Genomic DNA, 12,877 nt, shown 5'->3' with positions numbered 1-12,877 from the left:
TCACAATTGATTGCTTTCTCCTTCTAGGAACACCTCCTCCCACTAGCCTGCACATTCTGTTAGGAAAAAAAACCCAACATCACCCCTTCTACACACATTTCAGCCTTGCTTCCTTCTTCATTTGACAGGAAGCTTCAGGCCCAGCAATGCAAGGGTTGCAGAAAGATGTCTGCAATGACAGCAGAAAGCAATTAAGCACATTCACTGTAACGGAATTCTTTAAAAACATTATTTTATCAATGCGTATATACCCATAAATTACAGCTGATAGAAGACTACACTGCATACTGCAAGTTATTCACAGTTCCTCTAAAATAAAAGTTACAAAGTTTCACATGACTGTGTTTGCATGTTTTTTTCATTATTGCACACTACCACACCAAGCAACCGCAGATGTTTTGTTTTATGAGAGCATCTTCCTAGTCTACGTGGCCTACCACACACACTTTATATAAACCACTTGAGCTACGGAAAAGTTTTCATTTCTGCCTGGAAGTACAGTAGTTTGATAATGCCTGTATACAGTATTGCCAGAAGCAAAAATATGCACAGTTTACCATGTTTAATTGCTTTGATAATCTGCTGAAACAGAATCTGTGTGAACAGCAGAACAGAATTTGCTGTTAATATTAGCATAACTGATGATGTGGCAACTCTAGAAACTTTAGACACAGCTGCTGTCACAGTTCCTAGGAAAAAAAAAAAGCCACAGTTCCTCAGAATTCTATCGCACAGAGTATAAGTTTAGAAATTTCATAAGCTTTCAAAAGACCTTTTCCTTAGGACATTTACATGGTTTGTTAAAGAATGTCAGTAATTTAACACTTGAACTGTTTTAAGCAGAATGCAAGCCCAATCTAGCACAATTTTCTTCAAGAAACTGTTGTGCTTAGATTTATTAGTAACACAAGTAATACAAGATTTTTTACATACATTTCCACAGAGCTGAAATCATTGCTGCCAAGTATTCCAGAGTTTGAAAAGCAAGTCCTGTTTGCTTTGTAACTTTTCACAGACTTGTAATTTACAGCAAAAAGCAATGATTTGCCAGCATACTAAGAAATAAACTCATGGAACAGATTAGCTATTAGGTTTTGAATTATGTAGGAATTCATTTTTTTTTTCTGTTCTTACAGCTTGTTTATAGACCTCTCCAAGACTTTAGACCAATTTCAGTGACATATGATTGTATGACCAGCTTCAAGGAAGTATTTAAGACCACATGCAAGTCAGGGATATGCAGATCTTGGTAGCGCCAGAATTCAGCCACAGCTTCAATTCTGACCACAGAGTACTTGTACTTTTTCAAAAGCACCTAAGTGCTGACCACTTCACCTTAAGAATAACTTTGAAGTGGCCACAGATGAACCTAAAACTGACTTAAGTCACCCAGAGACAGCATCACTCTGATACAGCTTAACCATACTGACAATTAGCTCAGAACAGTACCAGCACTGCTGTCCACCACCTGAAGAACAGTCTGGACATTGGGGCACTTAACAGAACTGCAAAGCCTAAAACTACAGACCTTCTTCAATGTAAGACAGTCTAGGTCAAATGCTTCTACTTCAAGAGAGCGGCCTGGCCAGCAGGATGGATAGATGCTGGAAAAAAACAAGGCTTTTAAACCAGAAACAAAACAGCAAAACCGAATTCAACCATCGACCAGCAAGAGGAACTTCCTCAGTGGTAAAGAGTTCCGAGTCGCAGTACTAGGTTTGGGAAATGTATTTTAGGTTAATTGTTGGATAAACAGCCTTTGGAGCATTGCCATGGACTTTTCCTAAGGAAATGCTCTCATAAGATATAAGCAGGCTCCCCTCACTCCATAAAATCTACCTTCTTTGCTGGATAGTAGCCTAGCATAAGTACTTGTTCATATTTGTGATTACTGCACTCTGCAGGTCATTGAGATCACAAGATTCAACGCATCTCAAACTGAATGAACTTATACACCAGATTTCTCAAATACTTGAAAGTTTTCTACCAACTAAGCCATTAAACAAAGAAGTACAGCATAATCCACATCAGACAGAGGTGTGACTTAGAAGAAGGCACGATGTTTTGAATTATGAGTAATAAGGCAACTCACAGCTCAGTCCAATACCAGATAACTGGTCAGATACCTCACCTCCCCTTTAGACAGCTATAAAGTCAGTACACAGGAATATTAAATCACCCTAAAGGAACTCGTGGATTCCCACACGGCCCAGGGGACAGCACGTGAAACAGATCTTTGGGGGTAGCTACTTTAGTTCAAAGAGAAGTCTGGATCACCACACTGGGCTAGCTGCCCAGTGTTTCAGACTGCTTTAAACACTGTAATGCCTATAGCACTCAGTCTCTGTTATTTTGAAAGTTTCCATCTAGGACTCTCTTTAGTCACTGGCAAAGAAGGTCCAGGAATGCACTTGAACATATCATAACTTTCTTTAGGTAACACTAGCCACTTGGATATAATACACTAAAAACCTGAATGTTCACCTCAGCTTGTTCGTAATAGTGAAAAGCAATTTTAAAGACAACCCAAGAAAGACCTAAGTGTGCATTTCTCTGATGGGAAATAAGAGTGCTGAAAATTACATTTTGCTTTACTTATTACTGGATAGCAGCTTGTTTTAATAGTTCTTTTGCAACAGGTAAGATCAGGCCCTTGATAGACCTCTGGTTACGTTTCCCAAAAATAAATATAAACTTGATTAAGTATAACAGTGAGTTTATAAGAGTCTTATTTCAAACTGTTTGTAACTACTTTCCAATGAACTCATCATGTAATATTATCAAGATCAGACAAATACAAGGGCTCCTTTGGCTTCCTCTTTGAAGCTTTTAGCTCTTCTGTCCTGATAACCTTACCACTAGCTAATTTCTATAACAGAAACATCTGCCAGACAACACAATTGCACATCCTATATCATCCTAACTATTTTAGGTTTTGCTGGTTGAATGCTCTCCCCAAATCTTATGGTATTTTGCAGAAATACCACTGTCTAAAGATAAATCCTTATCTGAGATGAAGAACAGCATAGATCTATCAGCCCTCCAAGCCAAATGAACAACTCACTGTGGTGGGAAGGGGGACAGGCCGTCTCCAGTTCTTCTCCACTCCCTGCCCACACATTCCTGCTGCTCTCACTCCCTGTAAGATCCTGCTGCCATGATCAGTAGAAGAAAACTACCCTAGTGAAAAATTTACTCTGCTCACAGAAAAGGGATGCAGGACCATGGAGCTGGAATGGGTGAGGAGCAAGTAGGAATGAGAAGCCCCAACTTCAGAAGCAATGAGTCTAGGCGAGACTACAGTCAAAGAATCACACTTTAATGGACATAGTGCATGTCTGAGACAGCACACACTGAAGAGCAAAGCAATTCTACACAAAAAACCCCTTATGTGGAAGGCCTGTTACAGTTTCTGTAGTCTAAAATGGAGAGAGAAGTAATTAAAAAACAAAATCTTGAATTAGATGTCTAAATTTTAATCGTAAGTCAATGAAAACACACAAGTGTGACATCTGAATGATGCTGCAGTCATAATGGTGAAGAAGCCTGAAAATAAGTAGTATCTTACATAACCATGGTGAAGTCTCAAACTCACTTTGTATAGAAAGTTTCTCTTCAAAAACAGTCATCATTAAATGACAGAAAACTTTGAAGTTAATTCCATTTCAGATCAATTTAAAGCTGGCATTTGTATAAGCATTCTGGACCTACTGTATTAATAACAGAAATACATAAAGGACTAGCACAGGTGAGTAATCAGGTTTTTCACATTTAATGCACATTAAAATAATTATGATGCAGTTCCTGGCCACACAAAGTCAATTCAGCTTCAGGAGGCATGCATAACCCTCTCAAATTCCTCTTCCCCATGCTTTAATAATTCCACCTTTTTTCACTGCTATACAAAAACTTTGGTCACCAAAAGTGACTTACTTTTAAAAGCATATATTTGCCTCTCAGCAGTTTGTGAGTGAAGGCATATATAAATGCAAGTTCAGTAACCGATTTTCTATTTACTCATGTTATCTTAGCTGTGCCTGACTACCTTTTGACAAATCCCACACTCACCTATGCTACACCAGGCCAACCCCACCTTTACATTAGCATCTCCAAATACACACGCACTTCTAGTTGCCCTGTGGTAAGAGATCCAAGTTTCACAGAATTACAGACACAACTCACACCACTTTCAGACTTGCAGAGACTATATATCAGTCTTTCTCTGCAAGTTAAGGTTATTTCCCATGGCTTTTTGTCCGATTTTTTCCATAATCAGCCAAGCTATCCATCTTTGGCTTTGCTGTACGCCAGTCTAAATCTGTAGTCACACATCCAGATTACTTTCTAAACATGTCATTCATCTAAATTGCAGTGTGGATAACTCAGAGTTCAAGATGTCAGTTCTAAATCTAAAGAAAATAAGGGCCTGAGCATTGCCACATTGGGCATCACAACATACAGTGCTGGGACTCAAAACACTACTGAATGGCATCTACAACTTTCATTACTAAGGTCCCTACATAGCATTTTTAAAATCTGCACTTTCTTTAGCAGACTGAAAAATGTGTGTGCACACCTCGTACTCTGAAGATACACTTTTACCTTGAATGTGCTTTTCACGAAGAAAAAAGAACACTTCAATCATGGATGACAAGCATAATGTAGACATCAGCTTTTATTACCTAAAAATCACAGCTTTGTAAATAAAGCTCAATCTTCTCTAATTCAGTAAAGGGTACTTAATATTTTTATAAAGAGGCATCATTTTGGATACTTGCAATTGGTTATTAAACACAAATTTAAGAGAAAAAAAAGTCACTTGATACCCAATTTTCCATGTTCAAACAAGTCTGACAAATTCAATTCATACGACCCATGGACAGAAACAACTCTGAGAAGATATAACATGATGCCTTACTAAGATCCAGTATCAGTTTTTAGAGCGCTCATCTTGGAATACATATAAGACCACTAATTTTTAAAACAATTCACAGACATCATTTGTATTAAATTCATGGGGTTTTTGCAGCTTAATTCTTTGAGGTAGTTGTAAGCAGAATTTAATTTCAAAACAGAAAAAAAGAGCAGAGGGATAACTATTTCTTGTAATAATATGATATTGGCAGCAAAGTACAACTCTAAGAGCAGAACAGCACAATTTAAGAATCACGGATTCTGAAAAAAACACAAATCTAGATTGGTTCCTGTTCAAAAGCTTCAGTTTCATACTATTGTATATTGCTGATCAACAACAACCATTTTTCACATTAAACATGGGCTAACTCCCTTTAAAATTGTCCTTGTCTGTGGCAGTTGATGATTATGTGCTGCCATCTAGCAAATGTTTCCAGAAAAGTTTAACTTTGGAAGTTATACTGTGACAAGACATCTGAAAATTCTTAGAAAGAACATATACAAGAAAAAATACAAGACAGTGACAGGTTTTTAAAATATTCCTCCAGCCTGCATGCCTATTAAATTTAACATAAGATGAAAGTACAACTGGGCTTAGTACAAACTCTCCAAAAGAATGATCTTTTGCAGTTGATACATAATTCCTGCAAGCTTGAACTTTTTCATTCTATGAGTTGTTTTCCCTTGTATAAAAAACCATAATGAATAGAAAATGGTAAACACAGCATACTCCTCTTCTTTCTCAGAAACTGTCTACACTGTTTCACTTTGTTCTGACTTTTTGTAGCCTTTAATTCCCTTGCCTTTCCTCCCACCCTCGACCTCTTCCCCTTTCTTCTTTGGGCACAGAAATTAAAATGCAATAATCCCATACAAGAATTAGATGTTTGAATTACAGAAACATTTCTGGTTTTTTTAACTCTTTTCGATCTTAATTTTTCAGCCATGCAGTCACACTAAAACTGTACCACTATGTTGCCAGTAGCAAGCTGGCAAGCTTCTTAATATTGCTGTACATTGCTAATTGTTGGTTCTCGAAAGATACTGCTTTTTGCTGTTATTGTCTAGGTGTATATGTAATTAGAGAACTTTGGCACAATACCCACTTATTAACATGGAAATAGCATGAATTTCTGAAGCTGTTGCACTGCTACAAATGACTTTATATAAAAATAAAATAAATTATGAACAGAACGTCTAATTACTTTGTGAACAGCTGTGTAATTATGACTGTTTTCTTATCTTTTTCTGTGCTATTTCACCTAATTGTAGCTACTGTAATTCCCTTTTATTTTCACCCATGATCCTTACCACTGTACAGCAACTTCAGATCCTATTCATAAAATCACCTAAACAATGCAACATTTTCATTCTTTCTTCCTTATCAGATCAGATTATTGGGAGCATGTAATTTCTTGGGGGCATTATTCTTTAACCAAATGATAATTCTAAAAAAACCCAAACTTTTGAGGTCTCAATTCTTTTCCAAACTCTCTGGAATTTGCCTGTGAATTCAAAACATGGCAAGAAAGAAGAAACATATTACAGTCTGATTTGTTTCGACTCCTTGGAGGATTAGGTTTTCATAATAATAATAATATTCAACTTTAAAGTTTCTTTGGTGATAAGAAGTTAAATCGTCACCCAATTAAGTGTTCTTTAATTTCAAATTACATATAAGCTTTACTTCATTATAATAATGGAACAAAAGGCTTGATTTTTACACTTTACTAACAAAACATTCCTTTAAGAGTGTGAAGGGTTTTTTTTTTTTTTTGTTTTCACCAGACCAACTGCAGACATTGAATTATACTTAACTCAGAAGTTTTTGGATATTGATAACTTTCTGCTTTGTTAGCTACTAGTATCAAACATGTAACAGGAAGTAATGAAACTGAAAGTCAATTAACATTAAGAAAGGTATCAGTTACCAAGAAACACTGTGGTTACACTATTTGTTCTTCCTGTAAACAAAACATCAGCTAGTGAAAAAAATAAAAATTGAAACCTATCATCCCGCCATTTCTTGAGAATTCTTCATTTAGCTTTACAATTTATGGTATCAGTTAACAGCAGAACTCTGCCTTTGCCAGAGTAAAATCCTGTAATATATAAATGCAATGCAGCTGAATTTACAAGGGTTTACACAGAACTACCATAAATCCAGCTAAGACAAACAGGTTTATCTGCTATATAAGGGTCACAAAGCTCTTTCTTCGACAACTACCACCACACCTCTTTGATATAGCCAAAATGGGGGAAGAAATTTGTACAATCCCTAGCACTGGCTGACAGCAGAATGACAAATGTGCTTTGTAATTACAGGAAAGCTTACCCGTAGCAATTTGGAAGAATGCAGAAGAAATATTTAATAGTTTAAAATATTAGACTTCCTAAAATCATAACCTTATTCATGATCAAATCCTATCATTCCACCTTTATTAGAGCAAAATGAATATTCCACCAGTTTTTACAAGAGCATCTCAGTAACTGTGTTTATTAAAATACTCAGAGGATATCCAAATACTGGTACTGGAAACATTTAATTCAGATTTTATGAGTAGCCACTACAGTAATTAATACAGGTTTGATGCTCATGAAAAGGCGTATGTACAGAAATGGAAAAAATCATTTAATCTACTCACACCAGGTCTCCATCCTTCTTTTAGCCAATCTGACTTTGTGTCCCTTTTGATGAGACAGCATCCGGGATTTCAGTCTCTATACTACCTTACATCTCAGATGGACCTGTTATTAGAGAGTGACTATTTTTTGTCTGAGTTCTGATAAAAGCTCCCACCTCCATAAAATCTAAGAACTTACTGTGAGTTTCCTCATAGGATAGGGTGATATTTGAACTATAAGAAGGAACAGCATCCCCAGTGTCCTCACTGAAAATTTTCAATCTTTTGTACAGAAACTCACTACATTCTTTTTTTTGAAGAACTGATTGGTCATTCCTCAGTCAAATAACGCTTCTTTTTTCATCCCTTGTTATACAAATATCTCTTTGGTGAATTACCACCTGAACTCAAACAATCAAAAAAATTCCTACTTCAACAACAAATGAAATACTCTCTTTTTTCTTTGGTGATTCACTGGCATATTTCTATACGAAATTGCTCACACTTGACATGATATTTGTTATTAGCAAGGACCAAAAGCCTGCAAAATATTAGTGAGGAAATACCTGTATTTTATGTAATATCAAGCTACATTTTTACTGGCAGCCTAACTCATGAAACTCTTGACCTGCAAATCAACCTCCCTCAGGGTCACTACATACTTAGAACATAAAACTTAATTTAAACACAAGCATAATCTGAGGATGCTTTCCTTAGCTGTCATTTAGGTTCTGCAAATGAGAAATAGTAACTTTAACCACAATGAATTATCTAGCAATCCTTTAAGTGCACAATGCAGCTGCAGAAGCCGACACAAGATATGCAAAGCAAAATTGTCAGCTACTGTTTAGGTGCTGTAACAACAGTTTAAATAAAGTTAACATAACTAAATCAGCCTATCATACATAACTATTTGTAAGTGTAGTCAAAAGTCATCAGAGGTGAAACTCATCTAATATAACTCATGCTCTAGAGCAGAAAGAAATCTATAAGAAATATGAAACGTCAAGCTTCTCACAGAAAAGGAACAATATAGCTCTAACTCATTAGTTTCTAATTCGCAGCTCCTACACCTCCAAAAAAAGGCAACATCATATCTTTGCTAGACAGGAGACAGACAGCTTAAACTTTGGTAGGTCTGCTAAGTAACCTGCAAAACTTCAGAGGGAACACAAGCACAGTAAAACATGACAAAAAAAGATGATGTTGTGACAGTCAATGACAGAATGCTGAACAGACGAATATGTGTCAACAACTGGTGGGCAACCCCCTAAAGGTGGCTGACCTTTGCAAGGCAGACCTTCACTTTTATAGTATCATCGACTGGGTCTGGCTGGAAGGGGCCTATACAGCTCATCTAGCCCAACTTTGCTGCAGAAGTAGGGACATCTTTAACTCAATAAGGTTGCCCAGAGGCCCATCTGACCTTAAATATTTCCAGGGATGAAGCACATACCACCTCCCTGGTCAACTCCTGCCAGTGTTTCACTGTAAAAAATTTCTTCCTTATATCCAGTCTAAATCAGAGAATGTTTTGGGTAGGAAGAGACCTTAAAGTACATCCAATTCCAACCCTCCTGTCATGGGCAGGGACACCTCCCAGCACACCAGGCTGCTCAAGGCCCCATCCAACTTGGCCCTGAACACCTCCAGCAGTGAGGCAGCCACAACTTCCCTGGGCAACCTGTGCAAGTGCCTCACTACTCTCATTGTGAAGAATTTCTTCCTAACAGCTAACCTAAATCTTCCTCCTTCCAATTTAAAGCCATTCCCCCTCCCTTAGTTTAAAACCAATACTCCTCGTCCTATTGATAGTGAAAACACCAGAAAATAAGCTTGGAGCTTTAGAAAACAAGCAATATTTATCAGGCCTGAGCAACATAAGGGAGTGAACTCCATCAATCATGTGCAGCAAGACAAGAGCTGGGGACAGAATATATTTCCCACTTAAATGCATATGTATAATTTTTTTTTCCTGAAATCTTATGCATATTTTATTATTTTCCATGGACTAACGTTATTGTTATTATGAACTTTACAACAGTTTAAACGCTTGCTAATTTGGAGCTGGCTCCAGCTCTGCTGACCTAGTATTTGAGATAGGGGAAGACTGCAAACACACGTGATTACCAAAGAAGAGACATCTGTGCAGTACAGATGAAATTTCACACAAGATGTTACAATCAACAACAAATGAACAGTGTGTGGAAAAACACTGTTTGAAAGAAAACATATTGTCAGAGGATCATTTTTGTCTAACTTTCAAAAAATACAATTACTTACATGAAACTTAACGCAACTTTAGCTTAAATAAAAAATATCCCACTTTCTGTAACAGTAACTACTTCTTCTGTTATTTAAAGATGAGTCTTAGACAGTTTACTTGATGGCATTTTTTTGTATAATTTCAGGTACTGGAGGGTTGCTATCAGGCCTACCCTGAGCCTTCTCCAAGCTGAACAACTCCAACTCTCTCAGCCTGTCCTCACAGCAGAGGTGCTTCAGTCCTTGGATCATCTTCATAGCCCTCCTAAGGACCCATTGTAATAGCTCCGTATCTTTTTCACATTGGGGACAATATGCATGTAAGTGGGAAATACATTCTGTAACCATCTCTTGTCTCACTGTACATCACTGATGGACATTGCTCCCTTGTATTGCCCAAGCATGATATCGGATGCTTACTTTCTGAAACTCTGAAACAAGTCTTAGAGACTTTATTTCCCAGAATATTACTTCACAATGAGGGCAGTAAGGCACTGAAAAAGGTTGCCCAGCAGAGCTGTGGATGCCCCAAACCTGGAAGTCTTCAAGGCCAAGTTGGATGGGGCCTTGAGCAGCCTGGTATGGTGGGAGGTGTCCCTTCCCATGGTAAGGGGAGTGGAACTGGATGGGCTCTAAGATCCCTTACAACTGAAACCATTCTATGATTCTATGATATTCATTACCACAAACAATGAACAGTATGTGGAAAAACACTGTCTGAAAGAAAACATGGTATCAGAGGGATGATCAGTCTAATTTTCCTACGCTTGGATAAGGGCAATCCCCAATTTCAGGGCAGGATGGGGGACGATGTGATTAAGAGCTGCCCTGCAGAGCAGGACTTGGGGCTGGTGGTGGATGAGAAGCTCGACATAAGCCAGCAATGTGTGCTTGCAGCCCAGAAGGCCAACTGTATCCTGGGCTGCATCAAAAGAAGCGTGGCCAGCAGGTTGAGGGAGGGGGATTCTGCCCCTCTATTCCTCTCCTGTGAGACCTGGACTATCGTGTCCAGTTCTGGAATCCTCAAAGTAAGAAGGAGATGGAGCTGTTGGAATGGGTCCAGAGAAGGGCTACAAAGATGATCAGAGGGCTGGAACTGCTCCTGTATGAGAACAAGCTGAGAGAGTTGGGGTTGTTAAGCCTTGAGAAGGCTCTGAGGAGATCTTATAGCGACCCTCCAGTACCTGAAAGGGGCTACAAGAAAGCTGGAAAGGGACTATTCATAAAAGCTTGTAGTGATAGGACATGGGGCAATGGGTACAAACTGGAGAAGGGCACATTAAGGAATTAGGAAGAATATCTTCACTATGAGAGTGGTGAGGCCCTGGCCCAGGCTACCCAGGGAAGCTGTGGCTGCCCCATCCCTGGAGGTGCTCAAGGCAGTGTAGGATGCGACTTTGAGCAGCCTGATCCAGTGGGAGGTGTCCCTGCCCACGGCAGGGGGGTTGGAACTGAATGATGTTTCAGGTTCCTTCCAACCCAAACTATTCCGCGATTCTACGAATGCAACCATTCAGATAAAACTCGACTCCACCTCAGCTTCAATCAAAACCACCACACTCTTTACAACACTAACTCCTTTCTGTACCGCTGCCCTCCCACCGAGGGCCACCAGGGCACGGCGGCACCGCCTGGGGCCACAGCCACGGCCCCCTCGGCCCCTCCCGACCCTGTGGGAGCTGTGGCTGTGGCCCGAGCTGTGGCCCCGGCCCCCGTTCCCCGTCGGCTCACCTCGTTGTTGAGGTTCAGCACGGGCGCCATGGCCGGGCCGGGCCGGGTCGGGCCTTCTCCTCCTCCTCCTCCTCCTTCTCTTCCTCCTCCCGCGCCGCCGCCTCGCGCAGCCCACGCCGTCGCACGGGGCAGCGGGAAGCGAAACCACGCGCGTGCGCAGAGGCGCGCGGCTCGTCTCGTCCCGTCTCGGTGGTAGCGGCGCTCTAGGCCGGTCGTGTGGCAACTCGAATGCTCCGTTCGTTGAATCGATAGCGCTGGGGACTTGGGGGGGCGGGGCCGGGGTGGATGATCAGAGGGCTGGAGGACCTCCCCTATGAGGACAGGCTGAGAGAGCTGGGGTTGTGCAGCCTGGAGAGGAGAAGGCTCCGAGATCTTATAGCGACCTTCCAGTACCTGAAAGGGCTACAAGAAAGCTGGGGAGGGACTGTTCACAAAGGCTTGTGGTCATAGGACAACAGGGAAACGGGTATAAACTGGAGAGGGGCAGATTTAGACCAGACATAAAATCATAGAATAACCAGGTTGGAAGAGACCCACCGGATCATCAAGTCCACCCGTGCCTTAAACACCTCCAGGGAAGGTGAATCAACCCCCTCCCTGGGCAGCCTCTGCCAGTGCCCAATGACCCTTTCTGTGAAAAATTTTTTCCTAATGTCCAGCCTAAACCTCCCCTGGCGGAGCTTGAGGCCATTCCCTCTTGTCCTGTCCCCTGTCACTTGGGAGAAGAGCCCAGCTCCCTCCTCTCCACAACCTCCTTTCAGGGAGTTGTAGAGAGCAATGAGGTCTCCCCTCAGCCTCCCCTTCTCCAGGCTAAACACCCCCAGCTCTCTCAGCCGTTCCTCATAAGGCCTGTTCTCCAGCCCCTTCACCAGCTTTGTTTCTCTTCTCTGGACTCGCTCCAGAGCCTCAACATCCTTCTTGTGGGGAGGGGCCCAGAACTGAACACAGGATTCGAGGAGCGGTCTCCCCAGTGCCGAGTCCAGAGGGAGGATAACCTCCCTGGACCTGCTGGTCACGCCGTTTCTGATCCAAGCCAAGATGCCATTGGCCTTCTTGGCCACCTGGGCCACTGCTGGCTCATGTTCAGTCGCTGTCAACCAACACCCCCAGGTCCCTCTCCTCCAGGCAGTTTCCAGCCAGACTTCTCCTAGTCTGTAGCACTGCCCAGGGTTGTTGTGCCCCAAGTGCAGGACCCGGCATTTGGCCTTGTTAAACCTCCTGCCATTGGTCTCAGCCCAGTGGTCCAGCCTGTTCAGATCCCTTTGGAGCCTCCTGACCCTCCAGCAGATCCACACTTCCACCCAGCTTAGTGTCGTCCGCAAACTTGCTAAGGGTGCACTCGA

The 12,877-nt window shown here is 41.0% G+C and overlaps 1 protein-coding gene across 3 annotated transcripts in view; it reads right to left on the bottom strand.

Moving 5' to 3' along the window:
* The window catches only part of SRFBP1 (serum response factor binding protein 1), a 78,508-nt gene extending 66,871 nt beyond the window's left edge, over positions 1-11,637 (bottom strand). For 2 of the 3 annotated variants that reach the window (XM_069880482.1, XM_069880484.1), the window contains exon 1: positions 11,535-11,637. In XM_069880482.1, the coding sequence (XP_069736583.1) occupies positions 11,535-11,564 (30 nt within the window). In that variant the 5' untranslated portion in view covers positions 11,565-11,637. Of the gene's footprint in view, positions 1-557; positions 690-11,534 lie in introns of all 3 variants that reach the window. The other variant, XM_069880483.1, reaches the window with a different exon arrangement.
* Between the last annotated feature and the right edge of the window lie 1,240 nt (positions 11,638-12,877).

Source organism: Phaenicophaeus curvirostris, chromosome Z (assembly GCF_032191515.1).
Source record: "Phaenicophaeus curvirostris isolate KB17595 chromosome Z, BPBGC_Pcur_1.0, whole genome shotgun sequence".
Lineage (NCBI taxonomy): Eukaryota > Metazoa > Chordata > Aves > Cuculiformes > Cuculidae > Phaenicophaeus > Phaenicophaeus curvirostris.
Note: the sequence above shows the minus strand (reverse complement) of the source record. Positions and strands in the feature narration are given on the sequence as shown.